The sequence below is a fragment of the Terrapene carolina genome, unplaced genomic scaffold, assembly GCF_002925995.2.
Source record: "Terrapene carolina triunguis isolate 2854851 unplaced genomic scaffold, T_m_triunguis-2.0 Scaffold21, whole genome shotgun sequence".
In the NCBI taxonomy this organism is placed as follows: Eukaryota; Metazoa; Chordata; order Testudines; family Emydidae; genus Terrapene; species Terrapene triunguis.
Window position 1 is genome coordinate 643,754 of NW_020664372.1, and position 23,295 is coordinate 667,048.

The 23,295-nt window shown below is 39.0% G+C and overlaps 1 protein-coding gene across 2 annotated transcripts in view; it reads right to left on the reverse strand.

Annotated features, from left to right (window-relative positions):
- KLHL1 (kelch like family member 1) overlaps positions 1 to 23,295 on the reverse strand; it is a 416,713-nt gene that overhangs the window by 229,350 nt on the left and 164,068 nt on the right. For both annotated transcript variants that reach the window (XM_024211986.2, XM_024211977.2), the window contains one exon: positions 3,751 to 3,947. In XM_024211986.2, coding sequence (XP_024067754.1) covers positions 3,751 to 3,947 — 197 coding nt within the window. The remainder of the gene's footprint in view (positions 1 to 3,750; positions 3,948 to 23,295) is intronic.

The window sequence follows — 23,295 nt, forward strand, 5'->3', positions numbered from 1 at the left end:
CTTAACCTTTAAATATCTAAGAATTCTGATTGTGTTGCAGGGACAGCAGCCATTTTGTTCACACACATTATGCTCCTCATCGAAAATTTATTCTGTTCTTCTTATTAAAATAAATATTATTCATACCGAAAATATATATTTGACTCATTGTCCAAGGGCAAGAGGGGAGAGAACAAGGCCCTAGGCAGAGCTCTCTCTCCAATAAGACTAAGAACAATTTAGAAATTTGCTGTATTTGAAACCTATATGCTGCTTTTGTTTTTGGATTGCCTGATTTTTCCTAACTTTTATGCATCTTTTCCCTTATTTATTTTCCCCCATAGATGTTTTTGGTAACATTTCCTTCCCCCCCACCACGTTCTCTCCCATTTGGCTTTTGCATTACAAGCATGTAACAGTCAAATTTCTCACTGAAGACCAAGTAGAATAGAAAACATAAATGGCCCGATGTATCCATGTATGGAGAGGAGCCTATGCCTGTGAAAGTGGAATTTCTGCCTCTTTGGGATACTACCCATTTCACAGCAGTCCCTCCAGAAGGGATCAATGGTACCTGAAAGAGAAGGGGCATGGGGAAGAAGGGAGAGTATGAGGGAGACAGCTGTGTTCCTCCAGATTCTCCTTTTCCAAACCATTGAGCATTAGGAGCAAATGTTAAAAACAGCATTATATTTTACCGATGTGCACTGCTTTTCATTCTCTTCTTTGGAACCACACCAACCCCTAAGGGATATCCTATAACAATACAGTACACGTAAGCTCTTTGAAGCATGTCTTCAACAGAAAGCATGCTGCCATGGTATGGGAAATGTTGGTGGGATTTAGTGTCAAGGTGGCTACAAGGGCCATCTATGCCAATGCACCCCAGCTCCTGTGGCTCCTCCAGAATTCATAGTCGAAGAACAGTTGAAATTCCATCTTCCTTCATGACAGTGACTCCCATCTTTGTGACAGAAGAATGGGAAAAATGGAATGACTGTCAATTCACAGAGTTCCTTTCCCCTATTGAGCTGTTGTCCAGTAGGGGAGAATGGAGCTTATAAAAACAAACTGATTAGCTAGAGTTTATTGACATTTCCCCCCCAGTTATAATAACAAATATATTATAATGAAAACTGAACATTCAGTGACTGAGACCTAAATTAGTAATGAAATTATGAATCTTTAGGTATAGCATCCCATAATTTAAAAACAAAGTAAAATCTATCATGTCACTATAGGGAAAACATGAGAGCAGAAATGATCAACAGGGAGGTTATCACTTGGTGAATGTAATGTTTAACAGATATAAGATACTGAGAATGAGAATTTCTTGGTTCTATCTCAGTAGAAGAATGCTTTTATCTTTTGAAGATAATTTTTGGAATCATTTCATTTTCTGCCATTATTCTTTGGCTGGTTGAAATTTATGACCCGTTAACAAAATATATTGTCTTTGGATTACCAGTTCTATATTCTCGAAGTGTCCATGTAGCCAGCTCTGATTCCCTACTCATTGGGTTGGTATAATATAATAATTTTAGTGATAAATATCCAGTCACAAGTACAATGTTTCTGAAGTTTGGGGGGGAAAAACAAATTTAAAAAATTATAAAAAAACAACCCTGTTCTTTAACTTTTCAAAAGCCTTTGAAGGTCTGTAGTGTTTTCCAAATTTTTCCCTGATTTTTTCCCCACTGTTTCCATTATGCTTGATATTCTGACAGTGCAGTAGATCATAAGAGAAATTATTTAGGTCTTGTAATTAAGAAAATTAGCTAGAGAAAAGTCATTTCACCTATTTCTATAATTTTTTTCATGTCTGAAATTACCTTTTGGTTTCATAAAAAGTAAACACACTTGAATCTTGAAAGTATGCATTCATTCATCCTTTCTATAGCCTTGACGTCAGAAACATTCATAAAGAATTATTATTAATTTGGGTGGCTCTCCAAAAATGTTAAACTTTTACAAGTAAAAATGTAATGTAAAACACTACAGCTAAGGGATTACAAATTACTTATTATTCACAATAAAACTGATTTTGCAAAGATGCATAAATGTGAATCTATTTCATGTATCAAGTAATCAGACATTTATAGGATAAAGATTTCCATGAGTTAGAGGATCATTTATGTACACAGAAAAATACACATACTTGTATGTGCACAGTTGCATATTTATTATGATTGTAAAGTCAGCCATGATAATGTAGCTACATATGCAATTACAATTACACATACAACTTGGGTCTTGGTTTTGAAAATCTGGCCTTCAAAATGTACTTCTAAAGTTTACCACCTAGACAAAGTAACTTAAGATAAAGGCCAACTTATTAGTTACAACTGGTTTCCTTGCTGGCCTACCGTCCTCGCTCGGGCAGTTTTCCCATTGCATGAAATTCAATGTTTGCTTACCAGCTTGAAGATCAGGCTCCCTGTCTCCAAGCAGCTGTGCATAAGCTACTCAGATCTCAGAAACAGGTTCAAAATAAACACTGAAGTAAATTAGATATATCAGATATGAGTAATCAATTCTGCTGTAACAAGAAACTCCAAAAATCAAACCAAATCAAGCAAGTGTAATGAAAAAAAAAAGAGAATGAAATGAATTTCATTTTCATATATTCAGTACATTATTACAAAGGCCAATAGCTGCACTAAATAAGTGCCAGGTTCTTGACCTGTGGAACTTACATTCTAAGGCACAGAGGTTTCAATACATATTTTGAAACTTCTGTAATAGTATATGAATATTCACATGCGTATAATGCCATCAGCATTAGTGGTCTGAAAACATCTGTGTTATTATATGGTACTTAATAATCATGCAATAGAACAAGTGTGCTTTTTAAAATGAAGAACTGGCTGGAGAAACCAAGCAGCTGCATCAAAAACTTTCCTATTACTGCACTAATAATTTCAATCTCGACCAGAAGGGACCATTATCTCTCTAGAGGTGATAGGTGACCCGGTCTCCACGTAAACCTAATCTCACGAGCCAGATGTTCTTAATTGCAGCAAACCATGCAGAATTAAATGACTACAGATAGGTTTTGGTATTTTAGTAGGAAACATTTTTTCTACTTTGATTCCGATTGATTTCTAATAATGTTGTGATATCAGCCTGTGGGTTGTAGTGGGTACCATTTAAAGTACTGTATGATATAGAATCTGTAGCTTGTTTCTAAATGATCATTTTAATCATTAATGCACATGATAGAGAAGAGAAAAGGCAAAAAAAAATATATTGAAGAGATTTTGTTTTGCCTTTTCTCTTCCCTCTCATGTGCATTAACGATTAAAATGATAATTTAAAAAAAAACAACTACAGATTTTATATCATACAGAACTTTAAATGACATTCTTAAATACATTGAACAATATCATTAAGTATAAAGCTTCCCTATATCCAAATCAGGCACAATAGAAACTCTTATTAAAAATATTTTGAGGCCTTAAGATTCATTTTCACAGTATAAACATGAACCTAATAAAACAGTATGCTGCTGTGATTTACAGCACATCCTGAACAGTGTCTTAGCAGTTAATTGCATTCACCATTCAGGGTGAGATTCTGATTACCTTATTCCAGTTCAGTACCACACTCCACGAGCAGCCCGACTGACTTTAATAGGATCACTTGTGGAGTATGGCACTATTCAATAAGAGTAATGGCAACAGAATTGTTTCTCCAATGCTAGTGAGATACTTTGAAAATAATATATATGACTCACATTAGTATAATTGAAATATATTGAAATTGCCTTACCATGGTGTAGCTGTGAGCCACCTTCATAAGATCTGTGCACCCCTGTGCATCAGCAAATGCTCGTATTCCCAAACAGTTGGATGGATGTAAAAGCTTCATTAGAAAATGGCAGCAAACCTCTACTACTTGTGGGAGTTGAAGGAGGCAGGCAGCTGCCAGAAGGTTTTCAATGGTGTCCTCCTTCAATTCCAAGCAACCTGAAAAAGAGATTAAGATACACATTAAGATACAGATTATTTCCTGTATGTGTGTCTACATAAGAAAACAATTGCCAAATGGGATTTTAGCAAACAAGTCTGTAATAAATAAATAGTAAACTGCTGTATGATGGTCAAGATGACAACCTTAACATCAACATTTATTATTGCAGAAGCCTGCCTTGGTGGCATATGGGAATCAGAGTTAACTCTCCATTGGACATCAACAGCCAATTTGTAGGTAGTATAGAGCTGGATGGTTGCAGATGTGCAGAAGCAAGGTCACACAACGGGAATTTTTAAAATTGTTCCTATACTTAAAATATGTCTATCAGGCAAATCAAATGCTTGCGGTTTGGCTTAGAGTCTTTCGGGCTCTTATAGAACCTCAAGTTGGCAAAATGTAATTTTCAGACTTTAAAAAAAAAAAACACACACACACACAAAAGTGAGTGGGTATTTTTTAGGCCAGGCTGAATGGAGGACAGAAGAGGGGATGATATGGAGGACTTATGGAAGGTAATATTTTAACTGTTTTCATGCTCAGTCTTCAAACTCTGAAATTAATGCCATGGAACTATTAAGTCTTCAAGAAAACCTTTTAAGTTATATGCAGTCTTAACCTTTAAAGCATCTTGCATTATTAAAATCTGATTTTCAAAATAATAATTATAATATTTTTCTAAATATATGTAAGCAGGGTCTGAATGAGCTCTCCTTTGACAGCTACCTGGGGAGGGGAAAAGCCTTCAGGAGCAGAATATATTTACAGAAACACACCTACTCTTCCTAGATATCCAGCAGACAGAGCTGTGTTGCCCAAAGTGATCAACTTTGGCTGGTGTTGGGTTACAAATCACTTTAGTACTGAATGCAGGGGTTGTGAAATGTTGTTATCAATGTTATCTTTATTGTATGAGCAAAGGGGAGCAGAACTTTGCTTAGCCTGTCCTGATTGAGGGGTCACCCTCAACTGAAAGGAACTAGCTAAGCCAGGGGATTGAATGCCAGACCTAGTGAAGATAAGTGGGGGACAGGTGTCAATGCCAGGAGATGGTCTCTATCTCAGAGCCCCAGGCTTGGTTTAACCTGCTCCTCCCCACTGTTTAAAAGACAGAACTAAGTAAGGCTCCATTAGGAGTCTTTTGTTTTGTTAAATGCTCACTAAAGCTGAACTCACTTGTTGCTGGGAAGGCATTTCTGCCCAGCCCACTTAAGTTCCTCCGCTGGTAGCTGACAATCACTGACAACTGAAAATCACTAAGAGCTGGGGGGAAACCTCAAGAGACTGACCTACAGAGGTCACAGTATAAAAGCAGGTGATAGAAGGTGACTGTGTGCAGAGCAGCAGCTGGCAGGGCAGCCTGTGGAGCGGAATGGTGGTTGGTGGGGCGGCCAGCCACAGCAGGTGCTCAGATGGCAGCGCAATCACAATGCCTTCTCCCTGCCCCGGGTAGGAGGTGAACTCGCACATATGCACCTCTGAACCCTGAGTCCTCACTGACCCAGGACAACCACTGTGAGTGGGTGTGGTGAAGGAGCAGAGAGGGGCACAGTAAAGGAAATTTTGGTTGCAGAACTCAAGAACATGAATCAGAAGACACTGCTCCACACACTCTGCGGTGGGTGCCCTACTCATGGTTTTATGTTTATGACTCCTGCTTACGGCATTTTCCCTATTCAATGTTGGGTGACTTCCTACACTCAGGCCTGGTCTACACTAGGGGGGGATCGATCTAAGATACGCAACTTCAGCTACTAGAATAGCGTAGCTGAAGTTGACGTATCTTAGATTGACTTAGAATCACTAACTTCATGTCCTCGCGGTGCGGGATCGACGGCCGCCGCTCCCCCATTGACTCCGCTTCCACCTCTCTCCGCGGTGGAGTTCCAGAGTCAATGGCAGAGCAATTGGGGCTCGATTTATCGCATCTACACTAGATGCGATAAATCGATCCCCGATAGATCGATCACTACCCGCCGATCTGGTAGAGTCTACCCTTAGACTCTGTGCTTGTGAGAGGGGAAGTATTGCCTCATAGAGGCATCTGGGGCAGTATGCAATTTTCCCAGGTTACTGGGTGGGGGCTCGAGCTGGTTCTATGTGTTGTATTGTTGAGAAGGAACCCCTAGATATTGAACCCAGCCCTGGTTACTGCTGATTCCACCTGGCAGAAGGTTTACACATATAAGTAACAAAAGATAATAATAATAAAATATGGAGATATTCTATCTCCTAGAACTGGAAGGGACCCTGAAAGGTCATCAAGTCCAAACCCCTGCCTTCACTAGCAGGACCAAGTACTGATTTTGCCCCAGATCCCTAAGTGGCCCCCTCAAGGACTGAACTCACAATCCTGGGTTTAGCAGGCCAATGCTCAAACCACTGAGCTATCCCTCCCCGATATAATGATAGAGTTCAGAGTAATATTAGTCACAAGGATTTGAAATATGGATGGCACAGCTTCCCTTATGCAATGCTCATGGTGATGACTTAAACGCCACAATTTATGAAATTACTAAAGACAAGGGAAAGCTGGTGTCCATGGGTAGGTGTCTCAAGGATTTCAGTGGATGTCAGTGTTTCATCACTTAGATACAGTGACACATCTCATAAAAATATTATAGATTCAATTAGATAAGAGAAGTAAAGTAAGATTGGGCCTGACAAAGGGCTGAAGGAAGTGGAAACCTAGAAAATATTTTTGATATATTGGACTAAAGATCTCTATATCACAATGTCAAAGGTCCCACTGGCTTCAGTAGTACAGGACTGAGACCCTAGATTATTATTATATGACTGTAAAGGCCTCGATTCACTGGCTTCAATGGGACAACTTGTCATACATGAGTATTTGCAGGAATGGGGTCCAAAACTCCAAATTTTAGAATGTTTGTTCACAGCTATAATTAAAAAAAGGCTTAACATGTGAGGACTTCAGGGTAAATTTAACTCAAGTTATAATATACAAACATGGACTTTTTAGATCATAAAGGTTTTTGAGATAAAAAAGGCCAGATATTAAATCTGATACAACACTTGACATTAACCAAAATGCCATAATTTCAATAATTATATTCCATTTTTAGTTATAATTTCACAGTTCATGCTTTATCTTCTAGATTTAGTTATACATCTCAAACACCAATAAGTAGAAAACATGCAATGTTGCATCATCCTAATGAGAGTACCACTACAAAACATTACCTAAATTATAAAGATTACAAATTAGAGGTCATTGGGGAAGAAATAAATAGGAAACTATGGAAATTAATACATGCAAAAGTACAATATTTAAGGTACTTTCTGAAAAAGCATGTTAAGAAACTAGCACTTTGATTTTACTTTTACTGTACTGATCAAAACATTAAAAAATATAAGGCAAAGATTAAAATGCATATTAATCTTGCTGTTTAAATTAATAGAGTTTCACTGTTAGATAACTTCATGTTTTTCCACATCCAAGTTTTGTGTTCACTGTCATACTAAGGAAAAAAAAATCTACAAGTCTTAATTCTATCACCTACTATTGAACAATTCTGAAAAATGTTTTGGCATCTTAAAATAAAACAGCACTAGAATTATATTTAAAGGAAAACCCATCACTTTATCTTTTGTTATAAAAAACAAAATGCATTAGCCATAGCATGGAATGTAAATTTCTGACCTTCTCTCCTTCCTCTCTTTTAAAACAATAAGGGCTTGATATAACAGGGAACTAAAACAATTGCTCCTCACTAGAATTAGTTAAAATGTACCCATCAAAAGCTCTAAAAATATGCAAAGATACTAAACAAATTCCAAAATAGGACTAACATCTAAAGACTAAAACCTTTGATCATTACCCCAAATTCAAACAATTCTTCCCTGCATGTGTAAAATAATTAAGGCTTGGAAAAGTGAGCAGACGGAAATGGGGAGGTGCATTCCAGGTTGCAGGATCCTCCATCTACAATGAGCTGACACCAGACCTCTCACAGTTAAATTAGAAAACTATCTGCTTGAACACCTCAGCTGTTTCCAACTGTCATGACATCACACAACGAGAAAGCAGTCAGTGAAATTCAAGGCATTCTACCAAAAAAACCCTGAACAAACTATTTAGAGCTAACAATTTCTTTGATCAGTATAGCCATCTTCTATTAAAACTATACATCAATAGGCTTTTTTAAAAAATGAATATATTTATTACTCAAACTTATTCAACAAAGGATTTATATTAACATATTTCAGCTAAAGACTGATCATGAATAACTTGCTGCAACTATTGCTTCAAGTAGGTGCTATTCATAATTGCATTTTGTGAATGATCACCTAAGGAATATTGCATTGTTTGTGCTCCCTAACTGGATGACTTCTATACATAAAAACAGTTATAAAGAGACCAACATGAACACTTACAGTGTGAATGCTCATGCAACTATACATTCACATAAGTATTGGCATATGGACACATATGCATGTAAAACTTCTTTTACACAAGTATTCTAGAGAATGAAATTTTGCTCACATGAATATTTGCAAACACCAGTTAATGCAAACACCAAAGCAGCTGAACAAGGAGTCCCACAGTTTGAGAGTTTTACCCCTGCTTATTTGCTAGCATCTTCTGACCTCCCAGCAGCAACCTCTGGTCCCATAACCCACAGAAGCCATTCTGTAGTTTTCTATCAGTTCATTCCTCTCCTTCACTCACTTATGAAACATGGACAGAATAAGGAGTCTGATCAGGGGAGTTATCCTTATTCTGTTCAACAGTGGAACACCTCCAGATGGGTGCATCGCCCACACCCCCCTCATTTTCTCTAGGTGGAACACAATGCTGATGAGTGACTTAAAGACAGGCACATTCTGACTGTCTTCAGATGTGAAATTCTCTCACAGCACCTACAGCAGGGGTAGGCAACCTATGGCACGCATGCCGAAGATGGCACGTGAGCTGATTTTTAGTGGCACTCACACTGCTTGGGTCCTGGCCACCGGTCCGGGGGGCTCTGCATTTTAATTTAATTTTAAATGAAGCTTCTGAAACATTTTAAAAATCTTAATTACTTTACATACAACAATAGTTTAGTTATATACTATAGACTTATAGAAAGAGACCTTCTAAAAATGTTAAAATGTATTACTGGCATGCGAAACCTTAAATTAGAGTGAATAAATGAAGACTCGGCACACCACTTCTGAAAGGTTGCCGACCTCTGACCAACAGGAATGGAGGATACTGAGGAATGTGGAACACAGTAGAGGAAAATGTACAGGTTTGGAAAGACATAAAGAAAGCAATATTAGAAAATCAAAGCCTAAATCTCCTTTTCTTATACAGTCCCCCTCCAACACTATGCAAATTACATTGAAGCCACTGGCCAAGACCTGGAAGCTTTGTGAACTGCAAGTCACAATCCTCTAGAATCATAGAATCATAGAATATCAGGGTTGGAAGGGACCTCAGGAGGACCTCAAAGCAGGACCAATTCCCAACTAAATCATCCCAGCCAGGGCTTTGACAAGCCTGACCTTAAAAACCTCTAAGGAAGGAGATTCCACCACCTCCCTAGGTAACCCATTCCAGTGCTTTACCACCCTCCTAGTGAAAAAGTTTTTCCTAATATCCAACCTAAACCTCCCCCGCTGCAACTTAAGACCATTACTCCTTGTTCTGTCATCAGGTACCACTGAGAACAGTCTAGATCCATCCTCTTTGGAACACCCTTTCAGGTAGTTGAAAGCAGCTATCAAATCCCACCTCATTCTTCTCTTCTGCAGACTAAACAATCTCAGTTCCCTCAGCCTCTCCTCATAAGCCCCCTAATCATTTTTGTTGACCTCTGTTGGACTCTTTCCAATTTTTCCACATTCTTCTTGTAATGTGGGGCCCAAAACTGGACACAGTACTCAAGATGAGCCCTCACCAATGTCGAATAGAGGGGAATGATCACGTCCCTTGATCTGCTGGCAATGCCCCTACTTATACAGCCCAAAATGCCATTAGCCTTCTTGGCAACAAGGGCACACTGTTGACTCATATCCAGCTTCTCGTCCACTGTAACCCCTAGGTCCTTTTCTGCAGAACTGCTTCCTAGCCATTCGGTCCCTAGTCTGTAACAGTGCATAGGATTCTTCCGTCCTAAGTGCAGGACTCTGCACTTGTCCTTGTTGAACCTCATCAGGTTTCTTTTGGCCCAATCCTCTAATTTGTCTAGGTCCCTCTGTATCCTATCCCTACCCTCCAGCGTATGTACCACTCCTCTAAGACAGTGTTTCCCAAACTTAGGACACTGCTTGTGTAGGGAAAACTGCTCCAGGCCAATGGGGGCTGCAGGAAGTGGCGTGGGCCGAGGGACGTACTGGCTGCCGCTTCCAGCAGCTCCCACTGGTCTGGAGCAGCGAACCACGGCCAGTGGGAGCCGCGATCGGCCGGACCTGCGGACGCGGCAGGTAAACAAACCGGCCCGGCCCACCAGGGGCTTTCCCTACACAAGCGGCGTCCCAAGTTTGGGAAACACTGCTCTAAGAGAAGGCTTTTGACAGAGTGATTTGAGAGATTCCATTTGCCATAAAGAGGCAATAGTGCTGCAGCTAGCCTTTTTTTGTTAGTGACTATGGCCTTTGTAAAAGAACCCAAAGGCAACATTGAAGATAAATGATATTATTTCAGAACCATTTACTTTGGGAAAGCAGACAAGGAAAGAATGACTTCCATCTCCCCTGCCCCTCCTCCTCCCCATTCACGGTAACAACTAAGACACTTGCAATAGCCATAAGGGACAACCTGGGCATTAGTGGGATTAAAATAGGCTTGAGTGCGTACAAATTGATCTTGTTCACAGATGATATATTACTTTACATAACTAATGTGGCCATTTTGCTGCAGACCCCTAGGATTTTTTTTATGGCATAGTATGAACTATTATGTGGTTTCAAGGTGAACCTATCAAGGAAACAGACAAATGGCTTTAGATACCTGGGGATATGGGTATGCTGAAGTTTGATAGCTCTTCTTAAAAACTAAATGCAGAGATTTCATCTCCATGGTTAAGAATCCTATGATAAGGGCAAAAGTTATATGTGACTAACTTTAAACGGGGACCTGCTACTTCCAAATTGCAGATGTGATGGGGGGGGGGCTCTTATCCTTTCAAAAATGGACTTCAATTTGCCTTTTGTGCACAAATCTGATGATGGGAAGTGGTGTAACCCTCCATGGCTTTGTTTTTATAAAGTGTTACCTTCAACAGGAGTTAGGCACTGCTTAGGAACTTTTCAACATCTGACTACGTCCCTAAGTACTTTGTAAAACTAACTCTAAGTGACTAAGGGCTTGTCTACACTACCGCGGTAGTTCGACGGCTGGCAATCGAACTTCCGGGTTCGATTTATCGCGTTTGGTGTGGACGCGATAATTCGAACCAGGAAGTGCTCGCCGTCGACTGCGGTACTCCACGTCAGCGAGAGGAGTACCGCGGAGTCGACGGGGGAGCCTGCCTGCCGTGTGTGGACCGCGTCTGAACCGCGGTAAATTCGAACTAAGGTATGTCGACTTCAGCTACGTTATTCACGTAGCTGAAGTTGCGTACCTTAGATCGAATTGGGGTGTTAGTGTAGACCAGGCCTAAGTCAATGTTAAAAATGGTAGTTAGGATCCTAGTTGCTTTTAAAAATTTTGCTTGATGTCAAATGCTTCAGGATGGTCAAAGAGGAAAAGCTGTAAAGAAGCTCAGTAAATACAAACTTTTAACACAAAAAAATGATCTGCATTCTTTGATAATTTGATGCTGAAAATGAGACGATCTAAGTACTCAATCAAAATTTCTTAATGGGGCTTCATTTTTAGTTACTGCTTCCTTCTCTCCCCCCCCCCCAGCTATGCAAAATGCAAAAAGGCACCTGACCAACAGCTCCAGTCTGGTCAAAAACAAATTAACTGTGGTTCAGAATCTCATTTTGTATTACATTAATTAAAATGAATAAAAAATGTATGGGAAACAATCAATAGAAAATTTAATGGATTCTAATTACTACTCTAAATTATAGTTCTATTTGTGTCAAATTTTATGTGCATTGATTATGCAGAAATAAAAATGTCAGTCTGTAGGATGCATCCTTATAATGAATATTGATATAATTTGTATTACCTTGTTATACAAGGGTTGAGGACTATGGAATAAATATTCCCTAGACCCTTCTTTCCTTTGTTAGCCCTGTTCTCTGAATAACTGTCATTGGTTTTAATACATTTTCTTCTCAAATTCTTACCTTTTTAGGCCATGATCCTGAAAAAACCTCTCAGGGAACAGGGGAACTCTTGTGGAGCCCCACTGACCTACATATGGGTCCACCCATGTGGAGTCGATTGCAAGATCAGAAATAGAATAAATCCCCTTACCTTTGGGTGTGCAAAGATTGCAACTCTTGACCCTTAATGTTTTAAAACTTCAGTTTCACTATAACATAACCAATTATATTATAATTTTTTCAAGAGATTCTGTTCTGGTGAGCTGTTGATGCAATTGAGAGGTAATACAGGAATTCTAGTAAGTCTTTGATTTTCAGATTAAACAGAAAATGGTGTTCATCCATAATTACTCCCTTCCCCAATGTTATACATGTCATTTCCTGTAGTCATTTCAACATAAACTCCTGCTTTGAATTTACGTTTTTCATTCTAGGAAACTACTTTTTCGAACTGTACTCGATTGCTCATTTCCTTCAGCTCCCATTCAAGACCGTTAAACAAATAGAAAATTTGCTATGTTGCCCATATAAGACCTCAGATTTTTCCCCACCATGCATTACTCAGGGGCACATTCTGTGGAGTGTGTTAGATCCCCACCACTGGTTGGCTAGTATTATAGCATTAGCATCCTGGAATGGTTTTATTACCATGAAATTGTAACTGTTTCTTTTGAATGCTGTCTTTGTTATCATGATCCATGCCTTTGTCAACTCATGGCCATAAGGTTATACTTTACATCAATCCAGAAACTTTAGTCACTGCAGAATGCAGTAATTTGCTTATTGGACTGTGCTTCATTGTGGCAACACATGATCCATGAGCTGCACTGGCTGTCTGTTTGCTTCTGGATTGATTTTCATAGAATCATAGAACTGGAAGGGATCTCAAGAGATCGTCTAGTCCAGTCTCCTGCACTCAAGGCACGACTATTATCTAGACCAGGGGTCGGCAACCTCTGGCACACGGCTAGCCAGGGTAAGCACCCTGGCGGGCCAGGCCAGTTTGTTTACCTGCCGCGTCGGCAGGTTCGGCCGATCGCGGCTCCCACTGCCTGCGGTTCACGGTTGCAGGCCAATGGGGGTGGTGGGAAGCGGTGCGGGTGAGGGATGTACTGGCCGTGGCTTCCCGCCGCCCCCATTGGCCTGGGACCGTGAACCACGGCCAGTGGGAGCCGTGATCAGCCAAACCTGTCGACGTGGCAGATAAACAAACTGACCCGGCCCGCCAGGGTGCTTACCCTGGTGAGCCGCGTGCCAGAGGTTGCCGATCCCTGATCTAGACTATCCTTGAGAGGTGTTTGGCCAACTTGCTCTTAAAAAATCCCCAATGATGGAGATTCAATCACCTCCCTAGGCAATTTATTCCAGTGCTTAACCACTGTGACAGTTAGGACATTTTTCCTAAACTCCAACCTAAACCGCCCTTGCTGCAATTTAAGCAGAATGCTTCTGTCCTATCCTCAGAGGTTAAAAACAACATTTTTTCTTCCTCCTCCTTGTAGCAACCTTTTATGTACTTGAAAACTGTTATCAAGTCCCCTCTCAGTCTTCTCTTCTCCAGACTAAACAAACCCAATTTTTTTCAATCTTCCCTCATAGGTCATGTTTTCTAGACCTTTAATCATTTTTTTGTCTTCTCTGGACTTTCTCCAATGTGTCCACATCTTTCTTGGAATGTGGCACCCAGAAATGGACACAATACTCCAGTTGAGGCCTACTCACAGCAGAGTAGAGCAGAAGAATTCTTCTCATGTTCTGCTTACAATACTCCTTCTAATACATCCCAGAACAATGTTTGCTATTTTTGCAACAGCGTTACAATGTTGACTCATATTTAGCTTGTGATCCACTATGACGCCCAGATCTTTTTCCGCAGTACTCCTTCCTAGGCAGTCATTTCCCATTTTTTAGGTGTGCAACTGATTGTTCCTTCCTAAGTGGAGTACTTTGCATTTGTCCTTATTGAATTTCATCCTATTTACTTCAGACCATTTCTCCAGTTTGTCCCAATCATTTTGAATTATAATCCTATCTTCCAAAGCACTTGCAATCCCTCCCAGCTTGCTATCATCCAAACACTTTATAAGTGTTTATGTCATTATCTAAATCATTGCTGAAGTTATTGAACAAAACTGGACCCAGAACTGATCCCTGCAGGACTCCACTCGTTATGCCCTTCCAGCATGACTGTGAACCACTGATAACTACTCTCTGGGAATGATTTTCCAACCAGTTATGCACCCAGTTTATAGTAGCTCCATCTAGGTTGTATTTCCCTAGTTTTTTTTATAGAAAGATCATGGGAGACAGTATCAAAAACCTTACTAAAGGAAAGATATTCCACATCTACCGCTTCCCGCCATCTACAAGGCTTGTTACCCTGTCAAAGAAAGATAACAGGTTGCTTTGACAAGAGTTGTTCTTGACAAATCCATGCTGACTGTTACTTATCACCTTATTATCTTCTAGGTGTTTGCAAATTGATTGCTTAATTATTTGCTCCTTTATCTTTCCAGGTACAGAAGTTAAGCTGACAGGTCTGTAATTCCCCAGGTTGCTCTTATTTCCCTTTTTATAGATGGGCACTATATTTACCCTTTTCCAGACTTCTGGAATGTCTCCCGTCTTCCATGACTTTTCAAAGATAATTGCTAATGGCTCAGATATCTCCTCAGTCAGCTCCTTGTGTATTCTAGGATGCATTTCAGCAGGCCTTGGTGATTTGAAGACATCTATGTTGTCTAAGTAATTTTTGACTTGTTCTTTCCCTATTTTAGACTCTGATCCTACCTCATTCTCACTGGCATTCACTATTTTAGACGTCCCATCACCACCAACCTTCTTGGTGAAAACCGAAACAAAGAAGTCATTAAGCACCTCTGCCATTTCCACATTTTCTGTTATTGTCTTTCCTCCATCATTGAGTAACAGGACTACTTTATCCTTGGTCTTCCTCTTGCTTTTAATATATTTGTAGAATGTTTTCTTGTTTCCTTTTATGTCCCTAGCTAGTTTTATCTCATTTTGTTCCTTGGCTTTTCTAATGTTCTCCCTACATACTTGTGTTATTTGTTTATATTCATCCTTTGTGGTTTGACCAAGTTTCCACTTTTTGTAGGACTCTTTTTTTTTTTTTTTTATTTTTGATTATTTTAGATTTTCTGGTTTATCCTCTTGTCATAATGCCTATGTTTCCTACACAGTGGGATAGTTTGCTCTTGTGCCCTTAATAAAGTCTCTTTGAAAAACTGCCAACTGTCTTCAATTTTAAAGAGCTAGGTTTAACCTATAATGCTATAGATATTTTGGGACCTTTCTACATAAGAGATTGCTACTCCCTACATGCCACCATGCTGCAGCTGTGATCAACTGGATACCTCTTGTATTAAAAAAAAAGATGATGGTGGTAGTATGTACGCAGTTCAGAGGTGCCTCAGTTCTGGACCAAATTCCCCTCCCTGGTCATCCTGTTCTTGTGAGCTGTTGCAGACAGTGGGTTTTGTTGGATGTTATATCTGTGTGGAAAGGAAGGTAATTCTGCAGTTTAGGTTTTATAGGGGGCTTAATATTTTTTGTCAGTCAGAGTTAAGCTGCTGTTTAATTTTTTTCTATTCTTGTAAGTGGTGTCAGAGGCACCTAGATATTTTGGATATGCATCCTTTTTATTAATGTAAAAATCCCAATTAATTACTTAAAAGAAATCTAGCATAGTTAATATCTCACACAGATGGGTGGAACAATCAACTGTATTTTTTGGGAAAAGAATTAAATTAATCACTCATTGTTTTAGAAGGCTATTTATTCGTTCACCATCAGTGTGTGTGTGTGTGGGGGGGGGGAATCAGCATTCTCTATTCTGTATATGCACAGATGTGTATGCTTGGTGGCATTGGTAGTGTAAGAGAATGCAAGACTTGAAGAAAATTGAAAGGAACACAGTGCCCTTTATCAAAACTATTCAAGAAACACTAGGATACAATTCTGTGCAGGGCATTTCAATTCATCAGTTCATGGCCTTTTGTAGTCAAGTATCTTTCTTAAGGCAATCTACTCTTCCTACTTCCAAGGGTAACATTAGTATAGACATTCAAGGTCCTTTCCAGCTCTACATTTGTATAATTCTATGATTACAGGATTAAACAGGTTCACATATTCTCTGTAATGAATAAAACATGGCTGCATCTGTGTCTTACTCTAGTGAATACAGAAGGCAAATTAGAAGAATAAGTTACTGTAAATCATTAAGCTATATAATATTTGTTTCCCATTGTCACCTAAATACATTCACATTCAATTCCTAAACTTTTTTTTCTAATTTATCAGTTGAATGCTGGTTTGATATGAGTAAACCCCAAAGTTAACTAGAGCCCCCTATTGCTTAGCATAGCATTTGTAACTATAAAAGATTCTTTCATTTAAATAATATTTCTACTTACTTTCCAGGTGGATCTCATTGTACAAAGCATTCTAAAGAATTAGTTATAAAATACAGTAATGCTGCATTAAGAAGGCTATATTCAAAGGACCAAATTAATTCCTGATATAAGAGGTGAAACTCCCATTGAAATCCAAAGTTGTTCTTGCTAATTTAGCCAGAGTTAAATTTGAAGCATATATTTTCCCCTTCGTTATAAATTTGTATATTATATTTACCATTAAGGAGTTTACAAACAGATTACAGATTTTAAAAAATATATCAGGATCATCACTTGTTCTGGTATCCCTGAACCCCTTCATATAATGGATGAGCACTATCCTTCTACTCTACTGACTGTTGTCAGAGACAGGATACTGAACTAGATAGAATTTGTGTTAGGCAAACCCATAGCCAGACCAGGTCTGTTAGCTCAGCTGCCATGCTTCACCCCTCCAACAGAGCCTGCAATGACTCATCACTCAGGCATGCACCAGTAACTCAGCTGCAGGGACTCAGCCTGTAAGCAGAGTCTGCAATGCCTCAACCTTCAGACATGCTGCAGCAGCCTATCCATGGGCAGGGACTGGGTCAGATGACCTCCATCCAGAGGTATTTTACTGACCCTGCAACAGCACTACCTGGCCATGAGTCCTCCTGCTACTTCACAATGTGACAGACCAGCCTGCTCTTGGTCTGGTTCCTGTTACTTCCCCAAGCCTTGCCTGGGCCTTCTTCCAGCCCCCTTAGCCTTGTCCATGCCCTATCCTGACCAGTTCCAGCCCTGCACCTACCTCCTGTTGCCCAGAGCCTTGAACTGACTTCAATCCATCTTCAACTTTTGGCCTGCTTCCTGACTCTATGATCCTGATTTGATTTGTCCACAGACTCTGACCCCAGTTCTGACACCTGGCCTGTCCCTCGATCCCAGGACTGGACACCTAGATCCCAGAGTGTGAAATCTTGGGTTTGATCTAGTATGGCAATTTTTATGTTCCAACTGAATCCAAAGACAATTTGTATAGGCTTCAAAAGGCCCTATATCTATCTCCAATCACATCTAAAATGTTTCAACATTACTGAAAATGAAGAAAAACTTAGTTGTAAGGTCAAGAAAGGGCCAATACTCCAGAAAATGAGGCTAAAGATAGCATTCTGCACACTGCTCAAATTGAACTGCAAGAGGATTGTAAATCACCATTAGTTTTAACTGGATAACTGAACGAGAAGTTTCAGAGTGGTAGCCTTATTAGTCTGTATCAGCAAAAACAATAAGGAGTCCTTGTGGCACCTTAGAGACTAACAAATTTATGAAAGCTTATGCCCAAATACATTTGTTAGTCTCTAAGGTGCCACAAGGGTTCCTTGTTGTTTTTGCTGAAGCAGAAGTGGTTTGATTGGAGTGTGTTCATTGCCCTAGGAGCTTTTTACGAAGTAATTTTGTTTATCTACTCGTGTCAACTCCTAAATCCAAGAAGAGGCCCACTAAAGCCACTGTGTGCTACACAATGTAACATAAGAAGTCAATGGGTTGGATGCAGGATCTAGCCTTAGAAAGAAAAAAATTCCCCATAGATCAGAGTTCTCTTGTTGCTTGAAAAATGAGGCCTCATTTCTTGTGTACCTACTGCAAATAGATATTCACTCTGAGATTCCCCCAGTTATTGGCATCTGTCACTTAATTCTATAATTTGGCTCAAATAATAAATATAGCCCAGGTATAAAAGGGGAAGCTTGTTTTCCTTAGATCAGAGTTCTAACTACATCAGAGATTAAATCTAGTCCACTTGCAGTTTCAATGAACCACTGAACTAAAGCAAAACTGCATGAAAGGACATGAACTCATTGAATGTTTGTGTTTCCTATTGGTCCAACACAACATTCACTGTAAGATTAGATTACTTTAAACACAAACCTTTCTGAACATTGGGATTGACATACTATACAAATTAGATAAGTGCACAATTTGGCAAGAACATTTTGCACCATACTTGTAGGGATTCACAATGATTCTAGATAGACAAATTATTATGGCAATGTCATCTTTTTATTTAGAGATAGATGGCCAGCTATAAAAAATCCACAATGCTGCTTACAGGCAGTTGTCTGTGAAATAAAGACAATAAAGCCACAAGTAAATGGAGTAAAGGATGTATCTAAGGAAGTGCTGTTGACCAGACTGTGTTTTCATATCAATTACAGAGACAGCAGAGGTAGGATTAGAGCAAATACATACTGCTTTAGATTATAGGAAAATGAGTTTAACTTTTTATTCCATGTAACCATTCTGGGGTTCAATGCATTCTTAGGGCTGGTCTACACTGGGGGGAGGGGGTCGATGTATGATACGCAACTTCAGCTACGGGAATAGCGTAGCTGAAGTCGACGTATCTTATTTCGACTTACCTCAGGTCCTCATGGCACGGGATTGACGGCCACGGCTCTCCCATCAACTCTGCTACCGCCGCTCGCCCTGGTCGAGTTCCGAAGTCGACGGGAGTGCATTCGGGGATCGATATATCGCATCTAGACGAGATGTGATATATCGATCCCTGATTGATCGATTACTACCCGCCGATTCGGCAGGTAGTCTGGACGTACCCTTACTTATGGAGATTGTCTTGCAATATTCTGAAAAGTCACCGTGCCCCTATACCTTTCACACAAATGCTAACAAATACTCATTTATAAAGATAACACAAATTATTATTTATCAACACACACATAACATGCAGATTATTTCCATATAATACGTCCAAGATTTCTATTTAAATAAAATCAAACCCATCAATTCTATGTTTAAAATATTTCTGGTATTTTCTTTGTGACAAGTATTATCTTATAACAAGTTAAACATTATGATGCTTTTAGGAGCCATGTTTTCCCACTACATATGATGTTTTCCCCATAAGTAGTACAGTAAAACACATACATTAAAAATTGCAAGCAATCTAATATAAACTACTGATTTGAAGACTGAGTAATTAGTATTCTAGAGAAAAAAAACTGTAAATTACAGCAATACTTTACTAATGCATTTGCATAATACATATAATTTGAATTAAACTTGCAGTTCTAATGAAACTATAATTTAGTTTACTTTGCAATGAAAACTCTACTTATTTTAGATAATAAAATAATGTGTGATGATTTCATTATAAAAGAGAATTTCTTACAAAAAATATATAAATTATTCAATTACAAATGGTTGTTGGTGAAAAAAAATTACTCAATAAAAACATTATAGCTTATATTTGTATATATTTTCTTCATGCTTTCTGCACTGAGCAAGTTCCATTTTAGGATACATATTACATGCTAAGATTTTAATTAATTTTGCTCCAGACATTGCTTGTTCACAGCAATATTAACACACTTCGCTATCATTAAAGGTTTGTAGTTTGGCAGTTTAATTTCCTACCCATCTTCTGAGCACTACTAGATGGACAGCTCCCTTTATTTAAGCCATGCCCTTATCAATTCTGTACAGAACTTGATGCTCTGCTGGTAACCTTGTAATTCCACCTTGCAATTTTTTTAGAACTCTATTTACTTATACATCAGTGAACATGGTACATTTTCACAGTATCTCATGATGCTAGTGTCTATCTATACAGGAGATTCACAGAGAAGATAATTTAATGATGACTTTTTCTTTATAACCAAGCACTACAGTTATTTTAAATAAAATAATACATTTAAGAAAAAAATAATATGTTGGCAAGGATTGGTCATTATCAAAAGTAAAAAGTCAATAAATCATCAGACTAACATGTTGCACACATACAGTACAGCAACTTTCAAAATCAGGCAAACATTATATACTGCTTTACTTAATATACTTAAGCACATGTATAACTTTGTTCACATGAGTAGTCTAAAAGTTATGCAAATGTTTGCTTGAAAAACTGGAGTTATTAAGGCTCAGTCCTTCATTCCTTACGTACTGAAAGTTGTCTACTAAGTCAATTGGAGTTTTAAGCATTTGAGGAAATAAACATTATCCCTATTTTATAAAATGTGGGGAGACCTTGATGCTGTGAGATGCTATCTGCCTCCTGTGAGTCAAAGGCAGCTGAGCATGCAAAGTACCTGGAAAGATTGAGCCCAAAGATGTCAAGTGACTTACTCAACATCACACAGTGCACAAGGCAATAATGCTGATTACCTGGAGGGCTTGTAAAAGAGACTTGATAATATGTTCATTTTAGTTAAATGAACATAGGCCCATAATGAAAATAGGAGACCCTGACACTTTTTCTGGTGTGTCTTTCAGGTAATTTTGGTATTTTTACCTCTAGGTATTTACATTTGGTAAGTGCCCAATGTAACTTAAATTTTTTTGGTAGGATCTGGTTTGCAAAGACTACAATGAAGTGGCCACAGATTCATTTAAGTTAAGGAAGATGGGACAGCTTCCAGAAAGTATGAAGTAGATCCTGAATGTGAGGTACAGCATTTTGGTTAGAGGTTAAATATATTTAACAAGTCAAAGAATGACATTTTATGTTCCTGGATTCCAACTTGACTCCTGCAAGTTTTCTTTATTAACATTTGTAAAAATACTAAAAAGGGTACCTATATAACATGACAAATTATACATTAAAAGCTTAGTAATGCAATTCAGTATAATCCATCACCTGCAAACCAGGCTCTAATCATAGACTCATAGGACTGGAAAGGACCTCAAGAGGTCATCTAGTCCAGTCCCCTGCACTCATGGCAAGACTAAGTACTATCTTGATCTTGACCATCCCATCTTGACCATCTTGACCATAGACATTTGTTTGTCTAACCGTCTCTTAAAAAATATCCAATGATGGAGATTCCACAACCTCCTTAGGCAATTTATTCCAGTGCTTAACCACCCTAACCATTAGGAAGATTTTCCTAATGTCCAACCTAAACCTTCCTTGCTGCAATTTAAGCACAGTGCTTCTTGTCCTATCCTCAGAGATTAAGAAGAACATTTTTCTCCCTCCTCCTTGTACATATTGGGGTTCAGGAAGTGGGCGGGCTTCTAAAGGAAGCTAAAGGATTCCCCCCCACCCCCAGCCTAAGGGGAGGATCCACAGGGCCAGAAACTCAAATGAGTACGGGGGACAAGTAATGTAAAAACATGGACAGGAGTGCAGTCAAAGGGTCAAAAGAAGGGAACCCTCCTCCTTGTAACAACCTTTTATGTACTTGAAAACTGTTATAATGTCCTCTCTCAGTCTTCTCTTTTCCAGACTAAACAAACTCAATTTTTTCAATCTTCCCGCATCACTCATGTTTTCTAGATGTTTAATCATTTTTGTTGCTCTTCTCTGGACTTTCTTCAATTTGTCCACAACTTTCCTGAAATGTGATGCCCAGAACTGGACACAATACTCCAATTAAGGCCTAATTAGTGTGGAGTAGAGTGGAAGAATTAATTCTCGTGTCTTGCTTACAATACTCCTGCTAACACATCCCAGAATTATGTTTGTTTTTTGTTTTTGTTTTGCAACAGTGTTACATGGTTGACCCATATTTAGCTTGTGGTTGACCATTAGCTTGTGGTCCACTATGACCCCCAGATCTCTTTCTGTAGTACGCCTTTCTAGCCAGTCATTTCCCATTTTCTATGTGTGCAACTGATTGTTCCTTCCTAAGTGGAGTACTTTGCATTTGTCCTTATTGAATTTCATCCTATTTACTTCAGACCATTTCTCCAGTTTGTCCAGATCATTTTGAATTATAATCCTATTCTCCAAAGCACTTGCAACCCCTCCCAGCTTGCAATCATCCACAAACTTTATAAGTATACTCTCTATGCCATTATCTAAATCATTGATGAAGATATTGAACAGAACAGAACCCAGAACTGATCCCTGTGGGACCCCACTCATTATGCCCTTCCAGCATGACTGTGAACCACTGATAACTACTCTCTGGGAACAGTTTTCCAACCAGTTATGCACCGACCTTATAGTACGTCCATCTAGGTTGCATTTCCCTATGAGACAGTATCAAAAGTTTTACTAAAGTCAAGATATATGTGCCGCTTCCCCCCATCCACAAGGCTTGTTACCCTCTCAAAGAAAGCTATCAGATTGATTTGACATGATTTGTTCTTGGCAAATCCATGCTGACTGTTACTTATCACCTTATTATCTTCTAGATGTTTGCAAACTGATTGCTTAATTATTTGCTCCATTATCTTTCTGGGTACAGAAGTTAAGCTGACAGGTCTGTAATTCCCCGGGTTGTGCTTATTTCCCTTTTTATAGATGGGCACTATATTTGCCCTTTTCCAGACTTCTGGAATGTCTCCCGTCTTCCATGACTTTTTCAAAAATAATCACTAATGGCTCAGATATCTCCCCAGTCAGCTCCTTGAGTATTCTAGGATGCATTTCATCAGGCCCTGGTGACTTGAGGACATCTAACTTGTCTAAGTAATTTTTAACTTGTTCTTTCCCTATTTTAGCCTCTGATCCTACCTCATTTTCACTGGCATTCACTATGTTAGATGTCCAGTCACCACCAACCTTCTTGGTGAAAACTGAAACAATGAAGTCATTAAGCACCTCTGCCATTTCCACATTTTCTGTTATTGTTTCCCACCCCCATCCTTCAAAGAATTCCCCACTCTTATATTTCCCCTCCATTTTCAAATGGCTCAATCAAACAAACAAACAAACAAACAAACAAACAAACAAACAAACAAACAA